The sequence below is a fragment of the Phyllobates terribilis genome, unplaced genomic scaffold, assembly GCF_046119375.1.
Source record: "Phyllobates terribilis strain yellow unplaced genomic scaffold, ASM4611937v1 Scaffold_7__3_contigs__length_470593459, whole genome shotgun sequence".
Classification (NCBI taxonomy): Eukaryota; Metazoa; Chordata; class Amphibia; order Anura; family Dendrobatidae; genus Phyllobates; species Phyllobates terribilis.
The window spans coordinates 462,397,059-462,420,460 of NW_027362767.1; the positions used below are offsets into that span (position 1 = coordinate 462,397,059).

The window sequence follows — 23,402 nt, forward strand, 5'->3', positions numbered from 1 at the left end:
GAGCTGAATCTGTCAATACGGAAATATTTGGATAAATTATATGTGGGGTTTGTACTCACTCAGTTGCGATGAGAGGCAAAATAGGAGGCATGTTCCTTTAAATGTCTATAGTGGTTTATTGGCTTCATAAACCGTCAAAAGCAAAATGCAAAGAAACAGCCTTTAGCGCAGGCAAAAACAAAGAACAGTCCTTATAGCAAAGTCTCTGGATGGCCGGCGCGGTGGTCACACCGGCTGGTGGAGCGTCCAGAGTCCTGGCTCGGTCTGGAGACAACCACACACAGGAGGCCTTCTCCCTCCAAACACACAGACCATGTGCCAAACAACGGCCTCCATTATATAGGCTGGAAACCACACCCAGAGGTGCGGTATGGGGGTAGCTGGACCCGCCCAACTCTCCTAGTAACCTGTAACCCGGCTCCCATTGACTAGGCGACCATTAGCCACCTTACATATGATATTGCCAAATGGGCCCCTGCCAACCTCAGCCCGGGATTACCAGCCGAGTGCAAACTCGCTTTCTGGCAGGTTGTATTCAAAGTGCACGATGTTGTCAGCTGCGGGATTCACCATGTGTACTGCACGGCACCTGCGTGGGCAGAGTATGGCGGCATTACATCAGCACTTCTAGCACCGTACTAGTATAAACAGAGCAGAATAACTCCTGGAGCGCGGAGCAGCGACAACAATCGCTCACACTGTGCTCCGCCCATCAGATGTCCCCGCGCTGCACCCACCAGATGTCCCCGCGCTCCCCACACCACATGTCCCCGCGCTGAACCCACCAGATGTCCCCGCGCTCCCCACACCAGATGTCCCCACGCTCCCCTCACCAGATGTCCCCACGCTCCCCCCACCAGATGTCCCCACGCTCCCCCCACCAGATGTCCCCACGCTCCCCTCACCAGATGTCCCCACACTGCACCCACCAGATGTCCCCACGCTCCCCCCACCAGATGTCCCCGCGCTCCCCACACCAGATGTCCCCGTGCTGCACCCACCAGATGTCCCCGCGCTGCACCCACCAGATGTCCCCGCGCTGCACCCACCAGATGTCCCCGCGCTCCCCACACCAGATGTCCCCACGCTCCCCTCACCAGATGTCCCCACGCTCCCCTCACCAGATGTCCCCACGCTCCGCCCACCAGATGTCCCCACGCTCCCCCCACCAGATGTCCCCACGCTCCCCTCACCAGATGTCCCCAAGCTGCACCCACCAGATGTCCCCACGCTCCCCCCACCAGATGTCCCCACGCACCGCCCACCAGATGTCTCCGAGTTCCGCCCACCAGATGTCCCCGCGCTCCGCCCACCAGATGTCTCCGAGTTCCGCCCACCAGATGTCCCCGCGCTCTACTCACCAGATGTCCCCGCGCTCCACTCACCAGATGTCCCCGTGCTCCCCCCACCAGATGTCCCCATGCTCCGCCCACCAGATGTCCCCACGCTCCCCCCACCAGATGTCCCCGCGCTCCCCCCACCAGATGTCTCCGAGTTCCGCCCACCAGATGTCCCCGCGCTCCGCCCACCAGATGTCTCCGAGTTCCGCCCACCAGATGTCCCCGCGCTCTACTCACCAGATGTCCCCACGCTCCACTCACCAGATGTCCCCGTGCTCCCCCCACCAGATGTCCCCGCGCTCCACTCGCCAGATGTCCCCGTGCTCCCCCCACCAGATGTCCTATATTATATAGAGTCATTACACACAGAGGGATCTATTATATAGAGTCATTACACACAGGGATCTATTATATAGAGTCATTACACACAGAGCGATCTATTATATAGAGTCATTACACACAGAGGGATCTATTATATAGAGTCATTACACACAGAGCGATCTATTATATAGAGTCATTACACACAGAGGGATCTATTATATAGAGTCATTACACACAGAGGGATCTATTATATAGAGTCATTACACACAGAGGGATCTATTATATAGAGTCATTACACACAGAGGGATCTATTATATAGAGTCATTACAGAGGGATCTATTATATAGTCATTACACACAGAGGGATCTATTATACAGAGACATTACACACAGAGGGATCTATTATATAGTCATTACACACAGAGGGATCTATTATATAGAGTCATTACACGCAGAGGGATCTATTATATAGAGTCATTACACACAGAGGGATCTATTATATAGAGTCATTACAGACAGAGGGATCTATTATATAGAGTCATTACACACAGAGGGATCTATTATATAGAGTCATTACACGCAGAGGGATCTATTATATAGAGTCATTACACGCAGAGGGATCTATTTCAAGTGTTTATTTCTGTTAATGTTGATAATTATGGCTTACAGCCAATTAAAACACAAAAGTCATTATCTCAGTAAATTAGAATAATTAACAAAAAACACCTGCAAAGGCTTCCTAAGCGTTTAAAAAGGTCCCTTAGTCTGTTTCAGTAGGCTCCACAATCATGGGGAAGACTGCTGACTTGACAGATGTCCAGAAGGCAGTCATTTACACATTCCACAAGGAGAGTAAGCCACAAAAGGTCATTGGTAAAGAATCTGGCTGTTCACACAGTGCTGTATCCAAGCAGATTAATGGAAAGTTGAGTGGAAGGAAAAAGTGAGGTAGGAAAAGGTGCACAAGCAACCGGGATAACCGCAGCCTGGAAAGATTGTTAAGAAAAGGACATTCAAAAATTTGGGGGAGATTCACAAGGAGTGGACGGCTGCTGGAGTCATTGCTTCAAGAGCCACCACACACAGACGTATCCAGGACATGGGCTACAAGTGTCACATTCCTGGTGTCAGGCCGCTCATCACCAATAATGGTAGAAGCAGCCTCCTTCGTCAAATCCCTGACCTTGGAAACGCGTGGGATAAGCGCTGGACTGTTTTTCCCTCAGTGGAGTCCCCCGGCTGTTGTGACGTCACACAGATACTAAGCGCTCACGTCCTCGACCATCAGCGGTCCTGCGGGTGTGACCGGCCGGTCACCTACCAGGCTGTCCGCAGTTCTTCTCACCCACGATCTTCATCCCTGTATCCACCTAGTGCAGCAGCTGCATGTACCTGAAAGCCCGAGTCTCTGGGGGTCTCTGCAGCCCTCTATCCCTGGCGTTAACACATCGGCTGAACCCATTTTCTGCAATACCCACGACTTGTTCTAGAGACTCCGGCACGTGTCCATCATCTGTAGTTACAGTTGTGACTTCTTCAAGGGACCCCCGGAAGCCGCACGCGTATATCTGGAGTGCTTCATTTGGACGACCATTTTCTCTAAAACAGGTAGGAATCACTCTCTTTGAGCGCAGGGAATGGACCATTGATAGATACCGGGGTGCGGCGCCTGCTGTTCTCTGCATTCCCAATACACATTTGCGGCTGCGACTTCATGAACAGGCTGTAAAGTTCTGGCCTTTTTTGGCGCGGCTTTTCCTATTGGCTTCTATGGGGGCCAGAAAACAGGCATCAAATATGTAATTGTGTATATAAACGTAGAATCCAAGCATTTCTGCACTAAAAAAATGCTAAAAAATACAACTGCAAGAAATCGTCATCAAGTGCAGCTTTAGATGTGACTAGAGAAGACCTGATGAGATTCAGTGCAGAGAAATCAACTCATCCACAAAATGCTCCAATATCTGGTTAGATTTCAGCTTCCTATTTGGGGAATGATTAGTGGGGTGCACACGATCCTTATCCCAAGATGTGATGGGACTCGGCCACAGATCCGTGATGAATTCTAAATTAACATTGAATTGATTGTCGCTGGGGTGTGAATATTTTTGCACAGGGACAAATGAAAAAAAAAAAAGGTGCTACAATTGATTTCTGCAGTAACAGATACAAGTCAGTGGCGCGGATTATTGGTTACTATGTCACCCTGCTTGTTCGGTGTCTGCACAGCGTTAGCCGTGTCATGGTGGGAGATAGAAAGTCAGCACCAAGTACATGGAAGTAGGAAATCCCCAGTAATGCCATACACTGTGGTAAGTGATGGCGGCTAAGCTGAGCGCTCACCACCAATCCGGAGCGCACCTTACCGAGAACCTGTCCAGAAACACTATTTACCTGCAGACAAGGGGTTAAACTGCAGATAGATCGCACTAAAATCCTGCCGGACTGTGTGGAATAGCAGATACGGGAGGAAATGAACTGCTATCCTCCCTGCAGCCGCCGGCTATCAGTCATAGGAGCGGTGCAGGGAGCGGGACAGGCACCACCTGACAAACTGCTCTGCACACACGCTGCACACACACGCTGCACACACACAGACACTGCACACACACACGCGCTGCACACACACGCTGCACACACACAGACACTGCACACTGCACACACACACGCGCTGCACACACACGCGCTGCACACACACGCGCTGCACACACACACACGCTGCACACACACGCTGCACACACACACGCTGCACACACACACGCTGCACACACAGACACTGCACACTGCACACACACACGCGCTGCACACACACGCTGCACACACACGCTGCACACACACACACGCTGCACACACACGCTGCACACACACGCTGCACACACACGCTGCACACACGCGCTGCACACACGCGCTGCACACACACGCTGCACACACACACTGCACACACACACACACACACACGCTGCACACACACACGCTGCACACACAAGCTGCACACATACACTACACACACGCTACACACACGCTGCACACACACGCTGCACACACACACACGCTGCACACACACGCTACACATGCTGCACTCACACACACACACACTGCACACATGCTCCACACACACAGACACTGCATACACAGCACACACACGCTGCACACACACACACGCTGCACACACACGCTGCACACACACGCTGCACACACTGCACACACTGCACACACGCTGCGCACACTGCACTCACACACACGCTGCGCACACTGCACTCACACACACACACTGCACACACACGCACCACACACACAGACACTGCACACGCTGCACACACACACACGCTGCACACACATGCTGCACACACACACACTGCACACAGACGCTGCACACACACACACGCTGCACACACACGCTGCACACACTGCACACACACACTGCACACATGCTCCACACACACGCTGCACACACACACGCTGCACACACACACACACACAGACACTGCACACGCTGCACACACACTGCACACACACACACGCTGCACACACATGCTGCACACACACACACACACTGCACACACACGCTGCACACACACACATGCTGCACACACACGCTGCACACACACACTGCACACACACACGCTGCACACACACGCTGCACACACACACACACACATGCTACACACACACACACACATGCTGCACACACACGCAACACACACACGCTGCACACACACACACACACTGCACACATGCTGCAGAGCAGGCTGCTGTCAAAGTGCTGGCGCCTGACTACAGCCACAGCTGACAGTATAGGGATCGGTGACTGTCCCTGCTCCCTGCCGGCGGCTACAGGGAGGATACAAGTGCATCTTCTCCCAGTAGCTGCGCTTCCAGTAAGGCGGCAGACGGGATTTTAATACTATTTAACTGCAGGTTAACCCTATATCTACAGGGAAATAGAGTTTCTGAACCTGTCAGGTGCCATTGACTGTGACTGGAGAGCAGGATGCGAGATGAGGACAAGGTGGAAATCCCTCTTATTAAACCTGACAGGGCACACCTGTGAAGTGAAGACCATTTCCGGTGACTACCTCTTGAAGCTCATCAAGAGAATGCCAAGAGTGTGCAAAGCAGTCATCAAAGCAAAAGGTGGCTACTGTGAAGAACCTAGAATATAAGACATATTTTCAGTTGTTTCACACTTTTTTGTTAAGTATATAATTCCACATGTGGTAATTCATAGTTTTGATGCCTTCAGTGCGAATGTACAATTTTCATAGTCATGAAAATACAGGAAAATCTTTAAATGAGAAGGTGTGTCCAAACTTTTGGTCTGTACTGTATGTATATATACACATGCCAGGCATTGGCTGCACAGAGGAGTATGAGTGTTAAGTAAATCAGGAGCAGTCCTCTTCAACCCTTTCTAACCTCCAATCTTTGCATTTTAGGTATTTTCTGGTCTTTGCCGAGTTGAACTTCATTTTACCATATAGATTAGAACAGAAATCCATTGGGAAATGTTATCACGGCGATCATGTTCTCCGGTATGTAAAACACTGAATTAATTAGTGCGGCTCGATGCAGTAATGATGCTAACAAGGTTATCTAACAGGAAGCCGCCCTGTAAATTATAGCGAACCAGAAAACCCCGGACACAAGTTTCCTCTATTCAGCAGCAAAAAAGAAGACACGAAAAACTGGTCAAAATATGAAAAGTGATACAATCTGTATACAATCACATTTTATACATGATGTCACATCCACATAAAGGCCGCTATTGTGCTCTCATGACACATTGTTCCAAAAATTCTTAACTACATCTGTTCATTCTTTTTCCACTTAGCAGCGACTTTTCCCCCTCTGCCTCACGAACTCGTTATTCATCCTCAATAAGATAGGAATCACTGAGGGATCAGATTACAAAGGCCAATTGACATTACTGAAAAAGGAGAGAAGCAGGGAGAGGCACTGACAGAGAAACAGGTTTGCGCTGCACCTTCTAGTAAGTGTTTTATCTCATCCCAGTGCTGGATTCACAGCTACACTGCTCAATTCTGCTATATAATATAAAAAAAAAAAGCAAGAAGAAGGCTGAAAATGGAGGTGGGAGCAGGGGAAGAGAAACAAACAAAACACTTACACTAGGTAGATATCTAGAATGTGAACGGGACATCATAATCAGGTGCCATATTGTAAGACAGCTGAAAAAAACAAAAAAAAAGGAGCGCCAGCCAAAGAGAACGGTAAGTCTACACTGGGAGATGTGGAGTTAAGGGGTTAAAGCTCCACTTACTTCATAGGGGTGAGGAAGGTTCCTATCCCCCTTTACTTCCAGGTCAGCCTCTCCTCCTCCTTGTTCATTGTGCACAGAGGAGGAGAAGGTGACCTGGAAGGAAAAGGGGGATAGGAACCTTCCTCACCCCTATGAAGTAAGTGGAGCTTTAACCCCTTATCTCCTCACCTCCCAGTGTGGACTTAACGTGCTGTTTGGCTGGTGCTACGCTCCTTTTTTTGTTTGTTTTATTTAACTGTTCGGCAATCTAATGTCCTTCATCCTGCTGCTTTCTAGTAAGTGTTTCATCTTACTTCAGTGCAGGATTCACAGCTACACTGCTCAATACTGTGGTATAATGTCTTCCATCCTGCTGCACCTTCTAGTAAGTGTTTTATCTCATGCAAGTGCAGGATCCAGTTACATTGCTCAGTACTGCTATGTAATGTCCTGCATCCTGTGGCTTTCTAGTAAGCATTTCATCTCACTTCAGTGCAGGATTCACAGCTACACTGCTCAATTCTGCTGTATAATGTCTTCCATCCTGCTGCGCCTTCTAGTAAGTGTTTTATCTCAGGTGAGTGCAGGATCCACAGTTACATTGCTCAGTACTGCTATCTAATGTCCTGCATCCTGCTGCTTTCTAGTAAGCATTTCATCTAACTTCAGTGCAGGATTCACAGCTACACTGCTCAATACTGCGGTATAATGTCCTCCACCCTGCTTCTTTCTAGTAAGTGTTTTATCTCATGTCACTGTTGGATTCACAGCCACACTGCCTAGTACTTCTGTATAAAAATGCAGCTGCTGAGCATTTCCTACATAGAGACAGTAGATCAGGAATCCCTGGTGTTTCTGTGTGCCGTGTATTGGAGACATAATAGCAGAGAGTCTCCTCCTAGTATCTCAGAGAACTTGTATGTTGGAAATGCAGTGGAATAATAATATAATGGCTGGAGATGCGGTTATCCCTCATGTACACACAAGCCGGGTGACAATGCCTCGAGGGGCCACAATGGAGGTTACACTGGGTGTCACCCCAATATTTACAGGTCACTATTGCTGCAGGTTTTGCTGTGATATTGTGACGCAACCCTTGGAAGTAACACCCAGCTTTCCCGGGAGCAGATCTCATGACGGACAGCTGAATGAGGATTTTCTTCTATTCCAGAAGGAAATGATCTCTAATCTCTTGATACAATTTCTAGGACGAAGTTAATGAAACTTTAATGAAAAAGATATAAAACCATAAATTGTGGTTTTCTATTTCCCACATTCAATCCTGCGGTTTCATCCTGTGAATAAAGAACTCGCAGATTCTGAGTCGGCATCGAACGCGTCAGCGCAGCGCTAAACGCCCCGATACAATCGCCGCCATCACTAAGAATTATTTTTTGTCCTCTCTGGAATTTCGCAATCAGTTTTAATTCATCTGGATGCGACATTGTATCATGAGATAATCAAAGGGTTAAAATGATTGAGGCGCGACTGATCGATGAAGGATCGCTGCAAAAGTGGAGAAAGCCATCACATTTCTGGGCTGCGGCTCGTAGCAGCCATTAGTCAGAACTCTCTTAAAGGGACAGGCGCATTTAAATTGGGGTCAGGACGCCCCACAATGAGCGCACAGTTTACCACAGAGCAGAAGCACGGTCCATACAGATTCCCAATCTCCGTCCATCTCTCCTCTCAAATCCCCCATGGATTTTGCCTTTTCTGTAGTTTCACATTTCCCGGTCGGTGTATACTACCTACAAGTGCGAGGAGAGTTGTCTGAGCTGTACAACCGGCTGCCCCTTCATGGGGCACAGACTGGTTGAGACTATCCCTGAGTGACCCTACTATAAAGCTGTTCTGGCCCCACTCAGGGATATTCGACGTTGAGCGGGGCGTCACATTGTTCTCCAATGGCGTCAACCTCGGCGGCGAGGATGAGACAATTCTAGGGCGAGGATGTCGCCCCCTTTCCTGTCCTGATTTTGGGCTAGCCTCATGTTACCCTGATGGATCCCCCTTCTTCGTCCCTCACTGTTCATTTCTCCATTGTTTTTGGTGCCCTCATTTTTAATTAACTATTGAAAGAAGACATTGATTTTAGGGTTCCTGTTCTCTCTGGAGGGAAGTACATTGAGTATTTGTGTGTGAGCTGGATATGGAGGCTCTCCGTCATGGACTCATCTATAGGGGTCTCCATGTCACCCAGGACATCAGTAGATGGTGAGTGGTTGACTCTAGCTCTGGGATTCTCCATCCGAGATTTACTCTCTTGTAGAAGAGCAGCGGCGACACCGTGAAGAGTTAATGGAGGGATCCGCACCCCTCCGTGTGATCAGGAATTCTCTTTCGTGCCTCTTCCTTCCAGTAGCGAGATCCGCAGTGGCCACAATAAACACCATTAACCATTGTTGTCAAGTTCCAGGAGCGCCGGTATATCAGGAGCCGTCCTTTATAGTGTCAGCCCCGATTCTGAGGCCTTGGATCATCCGCCGCTACAAAGGTAAATCAATGTTTAGATCTCTATAAACTCCAGTCTCCAGAACGTCTATTCCCCTCCATTCCTTCCTTCCCGTGGGATGAGACGTGCAAACGGCCCAACAATTGCCGAGATGTCTCCTATTGTGCACAGGACAATTCTGTAGAGTCATGGGGCGGGATGTAAGATGGACCACAGCTCCCCAACCATCGGCCTCCACCCTGACAATGAGGTCACACATAGCATTTCCCATAAGGCCATAGGGCTGGAGTATGGGGCGGGATGTAAGATGGACCACAGCTCCCCAACCACCGGCCTCCACCCTGACCATGAGGTCACACATAGCATTTCCCATAAGGCCATAGGGCTGGAGTATGGGGCGTGATGTAAGATGGACCACAGCTCCCCAACCACCGGCCTCCACCCTGACAATGAGGTCACACATAGCATTTCCCATAAGGCCATAGGGCTGGAGTATGGGGCGTGATGTAAGATGGACCACAGCTCCCCAACCACCGGCCTCCACCCTGACAATGAGGTCACACATAGCATTTCCCATAAGGCCATAAGGCTGGAGTATGGGGCGGGATGTAAGATGGACCACAGCTCCCCAACCATCGGCCTCCACCCTGACAATGAGGTCACACATAGCATTTCCCATAAGGCCATAGGGCTGGAGTATGGGGCGGGATGTAAGATGGACCACAGCTCCCCAACCATCGGCCTCCACCCTGACAATGAGGTCACACATAGCATTTCCCATAAGGCCATAGGGCTGGAGTATGGGGCGGGATGTAAGATGGACCACAGCTCCCCAACCACCGGCCTCCACCCTGACAATGAGGTCACACATAGCATTTCCCATAAGGCCATAGGGCTGGAGTATGGGGCGGGATGTAAGATGGACCACAGCTCCCCAACCACCGGCCTCCACCCTGACCATGAGGTCACACATAGCATTTCCCATAAGGCCATAGGGCTGGAGTATGGGGCGGGGTGTAAGATGGACCACAGCTCCCCAACCACCGGCCTCCACCCTGACCATGAGGTCACACATAGCATTTCCCATAAGGCCATAGGGCTGGAGTATGGGGAGGGATGTAAGATGGACCACAGCTCCCCAACCACCGGCCTCCACCCTGACAATGAGGTCACACATAGCATTTCCCATAAGGCCATAGGGCTGGAGTATGGGGCGGGATGTAAGATGGACCACAGCTCCCCAACCACCGGCCTCCACCCTGACCATGAGGTCACACATAGCATTTCCCATAAGGCCATAGGGCTGGAGTATGGGGCGGGGTGTAAGATGGACCACAGCTCCCCAACCATCGGCCTCCACCCTGACAATGAGGTCACACATAGCATTTCCCATAAGGCCATAGGGCTGGAGTATGGGGCGTGATGTAAGATGGACCACAGCTCCCCAACCACCGGCCTCCACCCTGACCATGAGGTCACACATAGCATTTCCCATAAGGCCATAGGGCTGGAGTATGGGGCGTGATGTAAGATGGACCACAGCTCCCCAACCACCGGCCTCCACCCTGACAATGAGGTCACACATAGCATTTCCCATAAGGCCATAAGGCTGGAGTATGGGGCGGGATGTAAGATGGACCACAGCTCCCCAACCACCGGCCTCCACCCTGACCATGAGGTCACACATAGCATTTCCCATAAGGCCATAGGGCTGGAGTATGGGCCGGGGTGTAAGATGGACCACAGCTCCCCAACCACCGGCCTCCACCCTGACCATGAGGTCACACATAGCATTTCCCATAAGGCCATAGGGCTTGAGTATGGGGCGGGATGTAAGATGGACCACAGCTCCCCAACCACCGGCCTCCACCCTGACCATGAGGTCACACATAGCATTTCCCATAAGGCCATAGGGCTGGAGTATGGGGCGTGATGTAAGATGGACCACAGCTCCCCAACCACCGGCCTCCACCCTGACAATGAGGTCACACATAGCATTTCCCATAAGGCCATAAGGCTGGAGTATGGGGCGGGATGTAAGATGGACCACAGCTCCCCAACCACCGGCCTCCACCCTGACCATGAGGTCACACATAGCATTTCCCATAAGGCCATAGGGCTGGAGTATGGGCCGGGGTGTAAGATGGACCACAGCTCCCCAACCACCGGCCTCCACCCTGACCATGAGGTCACACATAGCATTTCCCATAAGGCCATAGGGCTTGAGTATGGGGCGGGATGTAAGATGGACCACAGCTCCCCAACCACCGGCCTCCACCCTGACCATGAGGTCACACATAGCATTTCCCATAAGGCCATAGGGCTGGAGTATGGGCCGGGATGTAAGATGGACCACAGCTCCCCAACCACCGGCCTCCACCCTGACCATGAGGTCACACATAGCATTTCCCATGAGGCCATAGGGCTGGAGTATGGGCCTAGAATTAGTAGATCACTCCAAGTGATGCACAAATGATTGAAGATTTACATCATTGGAGCCTCCGACCTCGAACACAATCAGTGGGATTGATGGGGGCTGTGTCCCATATGTTATGGCCTTCTGGGGATCACTATCACTATTTAACACATGAGCAAATACTGCAGAAAGGTAATGTGGTGGAAACGAGTGGTAGAAGACTCCAAGCTTGCCATGAACCCTTCATTATGCTGGGTCCATTGAGGGGTCTATGAAAGTAAAGCAAAGGTAAGTGAAAATCCTCTCCAAACCACCCCCAGGAGCAAATCACAGAACTTGTCATATTGCCGTAGAGGGCAAGACCACCCGCCCCCCCCGAGGAATGAAAGCCGATCACTCGGAGACAGAGACCAAGGACGAATTACATAACAAGTCTCCGGCAGCACCATGGACACCTTCATGTGACCACAGAGTGAAATGTTAGGCCTGGTTTGGGCAATTCATGTGGGAAAAAATAATGGATGACGAGCAGCTCTGTAACTTTAGGAAGGAGGTGTTGGAAGGGAAGACTGCTGGGCATCAGTAATGGTGAGAAGAGGGAATTCTGTGATCTCCGCTCCATGGACCACTACATTCCCGTTATCACTTATGGCAATGAAAATGTTTGCACGTTTGTAATATGGTGCAGGTTGGTAGAAGTGGGCGAGGTACTCATCTGTTGCGCGCCGGCACGTTACATGAAGGTGGGGGTCCTGGCTGGGTGTGTGGACAATAGGGTCATATATAGCATTTCCCATAAGGCTATAGAGCCGGAGTATGGGGTGGACTACAGGGCAGCTCACTAACCACCGACCTCCACACTCCATGGGGAGGACAATAGGGTCATATATAGCATTTCCCATAAGGCTATAGGGCCGGAGTATGGGGTGGACTACAGGGAAGCTCACTAACCACCGACCTCCACACTCCATGGGGAGGACAATAGGGTCATATATAGCATTTCCTATAAGGCTTTAGGGCCGGAGTATGGGGTGGACTACAGGGCAGCTCACTAACCACCGATCTCCACACTCCATGGGGAGGACAATAGGGTCATATATAGCATTTCCCATAAGACTATAGAGCCGGAGTATGGGGTAGACTACAGGGCAGCTCACTAACCACCGATCTCCACACTCCATGGGGAGGACAATAGGGTCATATATAGCATTTCCCATAAGGCTATAGGGCCGGAGTATGGGGTGGACTACAGGGAAGCTCACTAACCACCGATCTCCACACTCCATGGGGAGGACAATAGGGTCATATATAGCATTTCCCATAAGACTATAGAGCCGGAGTATGGGGTAGACTACAGGGTAGCTCACTAACCACCTGTGGATGACAATGAGGTCAGTGTCTTCAGTGGTTTCTCTTGGTTCCGTCCTTCACTCTATGTGCGCTCAGGCAAGATTGAGGGGGATTTCAATACCTGGACCCCCAGTGATACTTGCTCTCTAAGAACATATTATAAAAAAATATGTAAAATGTTTGTGTGAACTGGACCTTCTTACAGCCGGAGGATTGTTTTTCCAGAATTTGTCCTGAATCCCGGCTGACAGCTAAGGTTGGGACACAATGGCAACCATTAGACTCCTCCAGCTTGTGGTGACCTGCCCGTTTACACGACACAAAAGTTTACTCTTCAGAAGCCTGAAATGATTCTGTAAGAACAAGAATCTGCGGAGAAGCCGCGAAGACGAGAATGAGAGAACTGGCAAGAGACGGCTTCAAGGTGAAAACATCTGAGTGAATAACGGATCCCGGTGGGCAGCGTCTGGATGGAGAGATGAAAGGCCGGAGTACTCCTGTCACGGGGGCGGTGTATCTTTATTTTGACAGGATACGCAGACTACCTACTTGATGGATGCACCGGGCTTTGGGGGATGTCTTTAATCAAATGTCATCACAAACATTACAATCCTGGCCTGTACCGTGCCGCGATGACGGCTGCCTACGCCATGAGCGCATTCTGACATATTGACATATCTGACCTCGGAGCTTAGACAACACCGTCCAGACAAACTCTTTATAAGATTGGTCATTGCTACAGATTACAGTCACGGAGATGAAGATCGGCACATGATTTGTGACTGAAGTCCAGGAAAAAAAAGATTTATTCCACCACAGAGATATTCAACTTCATGTCGTGCATAGAAACCACAATGTAGAGTTTCAAGAAAGTTTCATCTTCTCCATGTAATTAAAAAAGGAAAAGTCTCCAAACAAAACTCTCGGGGTCACTGGCAGAATATCAAAGTGGGAACATATTGAAAGTTATCTAATGGTGTCATGTAGAAGAGTCGGTCAGATCCTGCACCTCGGCCTAGAATTAGTAGATCACTCCAAGTGATGCACAAATGATTGAAGATTTCCATCATTGGAGCCTCTGACCTCGAACACAATCAGTGGGATTGATGGGGGCTGTGTCCCATATGTTATGGCCTTCTGGGGATCACTATCACTATTTAACACATGAGCAAATACTGCAGAAAGGTAATGTGGTGGAAACGAGTGGCAGAAGACTCCAAGCTTGCCATGAACCCTTCATTATGCTGGGTCCATTGAGGGGTCTATGAAAGTAAAGCAAAGGTAAGTGAAAATCCTCTCCAAACCACCCCCAGGAGCAAATCACAGAACTTGTCATACTGCCGTAGAGGGCAAGACCACCCGCCCCCCCCGAGGAATGAAAGCCGATCACTCGGAGACAGAGACCAAGGACGAATTACATAACAAGTCTCCGGCAGCACCATGGACACCTTCATGTGACCACAGAGCGAAATGTTAGGCCTGGTTTGGGCAATTCATGTGGGAAAAAATAATGGATGACGAGCAGCTCTGTAACTTTAGGAAGGAGGTGTTGGAAGGGAAGACTGCTGGGCATCAGTAATGGTGAGAAGAGGGAATTCTGTGATCTCCGCTCCATGGACCGCTACATTCCCGTTATTGTCCCCTTATGGCAATGAAAATGTTTGCACGTTTGTAATATGGTGCAGGTTGGTAGAAGTGGGCGAGGTACTCATCTGTTGCGCGCCGGCACGTTACATGAAGGTGGGGGTCCTGGCTGGGTGTGTGGACTTGTGCTGTGAGGGCGCTACGCCCGTGGAGGCCGCATGTAATGGATAACGTTGGTTTGCCAGGACCAGATGTTAACCTGTTCATAAAAATAGACCCCCAGTTCTTAATAAACTAAACAGCCATTGAGTGACAACTATGTACACAGGATAGCGGCTTCACAACTTCTCGCAGGTTTCTTCACTAATACAGAGAGTCTCAAAACACAGTCTCTTTACTTTCCCAGTCTCCACTGGTCTCATTTCCTTCAACACCACCCAGCTTAGCAGCACAGTACAGACTGTGAAAATCATTTCCTCCTCCCGCAGTTTTGTGTCTGATTCTCATCGTAGAGGAGCAGGTCTGCCAATATGGCCGAACTCAGGTTCAAGCTCCCTGATGCTTAGAAAACTCCCGCCTGGGCACTCACATCGTCTCATGGTCTGGTCTATATTGACCTATACGGGGCCATGCTGCTAGGCGTACCTCCTCTGGACCCTTCTCACTTGGTCACTCTGCTCAGTCCTCAGAGCCGGCACTGTCTTTCTCTCTGCGTCTCTGTAACTCTCTCTGTCTCGGTCTGTTCCTCAGGATCACGCTATCTATGTCCCAATCTCCTTTCTCTCCTGCCACAAATCACCCACTGCATGTGGACTTGCTGTGCACTCAGACAAAACATCTGTTCTAGCTGCAAGCTAGGCCCTGTCTGATTCACAACCAGGAAGTCCTCTCTGATTCTGCTGCAGAGCCCCTCCCTCTCTGGGCTAGTCCCGACACTTGACTATGTCTAACCCTACTCACTGTCTGTGGCTGGGCAGAACTCAACTTCCTAACAGTACAGTGCAAAACACTACAATACACCACATCACAATCCACACTACACATCACCATCACCATAATGCATGACATTATACACACTACACTTTATATTGTACACAGCACTGATGTCTTCAAGGGGGAACAGGGCAATATGTCCATCTCATTACATGTTATTAAAATGATTGACTAAAAAGAGAAGTCGATGCTGTCCAGACAGAGCGACTCTTTCCCTCCATCAATCACCAGTCGGCTTCACTTTCAGAGAACGGGCTCCCATGTCTGTGCCACCGTGGATCTCCTGACCAGGAGTCACCAGTCTCAAGGCCATACATGAGGCTGTAGATTATATGTCAGGAGACAAGGAGCCGATCCGGACATCGCGGTCCGTACTTGCACCATAAATACCGTACATGCAAAACCAGCCTGGAGCTGAATTCATGCGCACATCAATCAGACAGCACTTGGAGGTCGTTCTACGTGCTGACTATTCTGTTAGAATCTGTTTCTTTGGGACCATCCGCCATTTTGTTGTGGTTTTCTGGCGGTTGGTCTTTTTCCCCTAGTGTTGGTTTTGACTAAGGTCAGGTGATTGTATCACCCTTTATTACCCAGCACCTGCCTCCTAGTCCTCGCCGGACAACAGTGTTAATCCGCGAGAGTTCTGGCTAGGAGGTTTGGTAGTAGTGCTTTCTGTGTTTAGTTTTGTGCAGTTCTGGGATCCTCTAGTTCTACCTGCTGAGATTCCTGTATTCCCTTTTTCGTTTCTGCAGCTTCCTCTAGTTTCCTGCTAGGAGGTCACCTGTTTATTTTTTCCCAGTCCTTAGTTCTTTCAGGGTCTCCTTTCCCTCTTCCTTTAGGTCTTCTTTTGAGTTTAGTCTAGGAAACGTCGGTGGGTCTATTCGCTAGGAATAGGTTGCCCACTCCACCGTAGGGCTTCAGTCTAGACCTAGTGCAGGGACAGCTTTTCTCTCTTCTGCCCTAGTGTGGAGTTGCAGTTTCATAACATATTCACCCCATGGACACATCCGCAGGAATGTATGAGTTTGGTCCATTATTTTTATTCCGAAGCCTTAAATCCAGGATTAGGGCCGGACACATAAGAAGGGCCCTTCTCCTGCAATATTCAGAGTTTCCGATGACTGTAAAGTCTCCCCCAACACGACCCAATGGGTTTTTAGGGTGTTAAGTCGGACTGTGTACAAAGCTTCTTATTTCAGCCTCCAGTAACCCTTTACTTCCCAATTCCCCTTGAGAGCGTGGCTCTGTGGTTCACCTCACAGCTGAGTATTCTGCACAGGGTTTCGGTGCCAGGATGTCATTTACAGTATAGTGATGTACAGCCAGCGTTAGTATCACCGACACATGCACAATGATGCTCCGCTCCCTGCCAGGCGGTGTTACAAACAGCTGCTACAATTTCACTCTGACACCTCGGTATCAGCAAACGCAGAGGAGACATTGAGACAAAATGCTGGCAAGGTGTTTTATTCCCATTGTGATCCATAATCAGCAGTTCTAGCAGCAAACAACTTCCGAGTACGAAGCAGAGGAGACTCGGCAAACTCAGGCTTCAGTGAGTCTCCAGAGCTGCACTCCGGCACCCAGACTTCACCTTTTATTAATCATTTATATCTTAGAAATTAATTGCTACTGTTTTATGGCATCCTATAACCAATCCGGCCACATGAAAGGACACGAGGCGACCATGGGGCAGCAAGGAAGGAAACAAGGTTAGAAGAGGTCAGCTGGGGTAAAGACGAGACACAAGAGCTCTGACCGGAGGGTTTACAGAGGGCTACCCTCAACACCAGGCTCTGGTGCCATGATTGACTGAAGAAAGTGGTGAAAGTCCCCATAACAAAAATCTAAATCAGGCCCTGTAGGAGCCAGAACTCATAATGGTCTGTAGGGGATCAAATACTTATTTCTCACTGCAAAATGCAAAAAAATGATCTCATTTATGCAATGTCATTTTCTTGATTTTTTTGGGGATATTCTATCTCTGAATGTTAAAATTAACCTACCCTTAAAATTATAGACTTCATGTCTTTGTCAGTGGGCGAACTTACAAAAACAGCAAGGGATCAAATACTTATTTCCACCACTGTGTATGTCCACTCAAGAGCAGAATGACAACTGTACCCGACTCCCCTTCCTCTATTTTTGTACTGGGTTGTATCTTCTCCGATCCAATAACTATAAGGTTATCAGGATAGCGCCACCTAATGGAAGAAGCAATCCTAAAAGTCAATATCGACCCTCTAATGATCATTGTCATGTGACTTAGGATAAAATGGATCTAGAAGTTTCGGAGACGTGTTTAGGGGCTTTTGCCCCGCATAAGTTACCACTTGTAAAAAAAAATCTCACCAAGCCAATCACTTCTCCTGCTTTGCACTGATAAGGTGAAAAACCCAGAAACACGTGTCAGCAAATAGAGGTTCTGGTTTGGCTTCTTGTGCTAAATCACGAGACCAGTCCCGTTAAAGGGTTAATGTTGACTTTTAGGATGGCTACCTGCAGCAGTTGGTGGCTCTGGAGACCCTGCTATCCTCCTGGAGAATAAAGGAGTGAAGACCAGGGTTATTCTACGGTCATAGACAACAGGACATGAGGATTAACAACTTCCAACCTCCCTGTTGGAGAAGACTCATGGATTACATGAAAAAGAAACCAGTGATTCCTCACAAGATCGACTTACTGACCAGACGGAAGCTCAAAGGGGTTCTCCAAAGCTCAGGATATTGATGATTTGTCCTTGAGGAATCTCCGCAGATAATCTGACTTCACCTAACGTGGCGGCCACATTGGACAGATCGGTGCGGCTCCATTCACCATATACATCTGTCCAAAGCCAAATCAGCAAAGGGATGATAGTGGGGTGTAAGACCACCAATGATCTGCAGGATAGGTCATCAATGTCCCATGCGTGGCCAACCACTTTACTGCTAAAGCAGACTTCACCATAAGATTCAGCATGGTGGAAAAGGCAATGACGAAACAAAGTAAAAGCGACAAGATAGAGACCATCACTGACGGCGTGAAGACATCTCCGAGGCTTTCAGACTTTTCCTGGTCATAAAGAAACAAATTACTCTGGAGTTCGTACCTTTGCTGGCGCTCTCCACGTGTTCCAGCTCCTCAGGGAACTTCAGAAGATCTGTAAACTTTTCTTCACAGACTTCAGCAAGAAAGTGTAACAAGGTGGATTTTTGGTCCGAAGACTTTGTGTCTCGAATCTGTTAGGAAAATTAGAAAATTACTGTTATCAAAGTAAAGACGCCCATCAATGTACAAGGATTTATTGACGCGGGAGAAAAAACACTCAAGCAGAAGAGAAGTATAGACACCAGTCAGGTGGAAATCATCAACATTGTGTTTTCCCATAGAAATACAACACAAAGAAATGTAACGAACAAAGTCTGACACAGAATGATATAACCAGGAAAGTTTCACTAAGTTATAGACAATATGAAAAATACATTGCTTCTATGCTTGATGTCTCAGCTATCCTCAGGTCTAGTCCTCAGATCAAGAATATAAATTATACAGCACTATTGCTACATACAGGAATATCATATAATACTGCCCCTATGTACAAGAATATAACTACTATAATACTGCCTCTATGTACAAGAATATAACTACTATAATACTGCCCCTATGTACAAGAATATAACTACTATAATACTGCTCCTATGTACAAGAATATAACTACTATAATACTGCCCCCTATGTACAAGAATATAACTACTATAATACTGCTCCTATGTACAAGAATATAACTACTATAATACTGCTCCTATGTACAAGAATATAACTACTATAATACTGCCCCCTATGTACAAGAATATAACTACTATAAAACTGCTCCTATGTACAAGAATATAACTACTATAATACTGCTCCTATGTACAAGAATATAACTACTATAATACTGCCTCCTATGTACAAGAATATAACTACTATAATACTGCTCCTATGTACAAGAATATAACTACTATAATACTGCCCCCTATGTACAAGAATATAACTACTATAATACTGCCCCTATGTACAAGAACATAACTACTATAATACTGCCCCTATGTACAAGAATATAACTACTATAATACTGCCCCCTATGTACAAGAATATAACTACTATAATACTGCCCCTATGTACAAGAATATAACTACTATAATACTGCCCCCTATGTACAAGAATATAACTACTATAATACTGCTCCTATGTACAAGAATATAACTACTATAATACTGCCCCCTATGTACAAGAATATAACTACTATAATACTGCCCCCTATGTACAAGAATATAACTGCTATAATACTGCTCCTATGTACAAGAATATAACTACTATAATACTGCCCCCTATGTACAAGAATATAACTACTATAATACTGCCCCCTATGTACAAGAATATAACTACTATAATACTGCTCCTATGTACAAGAATATAACTACTATAATACTGCCCCCTATGTACAAGAATATAACTACTATAATACTGCCCCCTATGTACAAGAATATAACTACTATAATACTGCCCCCTATGTACAAGAATATAACTACTATAATACTGCCCCCTATGTACAAGAATATAACTGCTATAATACTGCTCCTATGTACAAGAATATAACTGCTATAATACTGTCCCTATGTACAAGAATATAACTACTATAATACTGCTCCTATGTACAAGAATATAACTGCTATAATACTGTCCCTATGTACAAGAATATAACTACTATAATACTGCCCCCTATGTACAAGAATATAACTGCTATAATACTGTCCCTATGTACAAGAATATAACTACTATAATACTGCCCCTATGTACAAGAATATATCTACTATAATACTGCTCCTATGTACAAGAATATAACTAATATAATACTGCTCCTATGTACAAGAATATAACTACTATAATACTGCCCCCTATGTACAAGAATATAACTACTATAATACTGCTCCTATGTACAAGAATATAACTACTATAATACTGCTCCTATGTACAAGAATATAACTACTATAATACTGCTCCTATGTACAAGAATATAACTACTATAAGAATATAACTACTATAATACTGCTCCTATGTACAAGAATATAACTACTATAATACTGCTCCTATGTACAAGAATATAACTACTATAATACTGTCCCTATGTACAAGAATATAACTACTATAATACTGCTCCCTATGTACAAGAATATAACTACTATAATACTGCTCCTATGTACAAGAATATAACTACTATAATACTGCTCCTATGTACAAGAATATAACTACTATAATACTGTCCCTATGTACAAGAATATAACTACTATAATACTGCTCCTATGTACAAGAACATAACTACTATAATACTGCCCCCTATGTACAAGAATATAACTATTATAATACTGCTCCTATATACAAGAATATAACTACTATAATACTGCCCCCTATGTACAAGAATATAACTAATATAATACTGCTCCTATGTACAAGAATATAACTACTATAATACTGCCCCCTATGTACAAGAATATAACTATTATAATACTGCTCCTATATACAAGAATATAACTACTATAATACTGCCCTCTATGTACAAGAATATAACTAATATAATACTGCTCCTATGTACAAGAATATAACTACTATAATACTGCCCCCTATGTACAAGAATATAACTACTATAATACTGCTCCTATGTACAAGAATATAACTACTATAATACTGCTCCTATGTACAAGAATATAACTACTATAATACTGCTCCTATGTACAAGAATATAACTACTATAAGAATATAACTACTATAATACTGCTCCTATGTACAAGAATATAACTACTATAATACTGCCCCTATGTACAAGAATATAACTAATATAATACTGCTCCTATGTACAAGAATATAACTACTATAATACTGCTCCTATGTACAAGAATATAACTACTATAATACTGCCCCTATGTACAAGAATATAACTACTATAATACTGCCCCCTATGTACAAGAATATAACTGCTATAATACTGCTCCTATGTACAAGAATATAACTACTATAATACTGCCCCCTATGTACAAGAATATAACTACTATAATACTGCCCCCTATGTACAAGAATATAACTACTATAATACTGCTCCTATGTACAAGAATATAACTACTATAATACTGCCCCCTATGTACAAGAATATAACTACTATAATACTGCCCCCTATGTACAAGAATATAACTACTATAATACTGCCCCCTATGTACAAGAATATAACTACTATAATACTGCCCCCTATGTACAAGAATATAACTGCTATAATACTGCTCCTATGTACAAGAATATAACTGCTATAATACTGTCCCTATGTACAAGAATATAACTACTATAATACTGCTCCTATGTACAAGAATATAACTGCTATAATACTGTCCCTATGTACAAGAATATAACTACTATAATACTGCCCCCTATGTACAAGAATATAACTGCTATAATACTGTCCCTATGTACAAGAATATAACTACTATAATACTGCCCCTATGTACAAGAATATATCTACTATAATACTGCTCCTATGTACAAGAATATAACTAATATAATACTGCTCCTATGTACAAGAATATAACTACTATAATACTGCCCCCTATGTACAAGAATATAACTACTATAATACTGCTCCTATGTACAAGAATATAACTACTATAATACTGCTCCTATGTACAAGAATATAACTACTATAATACTGCTCCTATGTACAAGAATATAACTACTATAAGAATATAACTACTATAATACTGCTCCTATGTACAAGAATATAACTACTATAATACTGCTCCTATGTACAAGAATATAACTACTATAATACTGTCCCTATGTACAAGAATATAACTACTATAATACTGCTCCCTATGTACAAGAATATAACTACTATAATACTGCTCCTATGTACAAGAATATAACTACTATAATACTGCTCCTATGTACAAGAATATAACTACTATAATACTGTCCCTATGTACAAGAATATAACTACTATAATACTGCTCCTATGTACAAGAACATAACTACTATAATACTGCCCCCTATGTACAAGAATATAACTATTATAATACTGCTCCTATATACAAGAATATAACTACTATAATACTGCCCCCTATGTACAAGAATATAACTAATATAATACTGCTCCTATGTACAAGAATATAACTACTATAATACTGCCCCCTATGTACAAGAATATAACTATTATAATACTGCTCCTATATACAAGAATATAACTACTATAATACTGCCCTCTATGTACAAGAATATAACTAATATAATACTGCTCCTATGTACAAGAATATAACTACTATAATACTGCCCCCTATGTACAAGAATATAACTACTATAATACTGCTCCTATGTACAAGAATATAACTACTATAATACTGCTCCTATGTACAAGAATATAACTACTATAATACTGCTCCTATGTACAAGAATATAACTACTATAAGAATATAACTACTATAATACTGCTCCTATGTACAAGAATATAACTACTATAATACTGCCCCTATGTACAAGAATATAACTAATATAATACTGCTCCTATGTACAAGAATATAACTACTATAATACTGCTCCTATGTACAAGAATATAACTACTATAATACTGCCCCTATGTACAAGAATATAACTACTATAATACTGCTCCTATGTACAAGAA

At 45.7% G+C, this 23,402-nt stretch overlaps 1 protein-coding gene across 3 annotated transcripts in view; it reads right to left on the minus strand.

The window, feature by feature from the left end:
* The window catches only part of DIAPH2 (diaphanous related formin 2), a 2,453,123-nt gene that overhangs the window by 897,212 nt on the left and 1,532,509 nt on the right, over positions 1-23,402 (minus strand). For all 3 annotated transcript variants that reach the window (XM_073642200.1, XM_073642202.1, XM_073642201.1), the window contains one exon: positions 18,813-18,942. In XM_073642200.1, the coding sequence (XP_073498301.1) occupies positions 18,813-18,942 (130 nt within the window). The remainder of the gene's footprint in view (positions 1-18,812; positions 18,943-23,402) is intronic.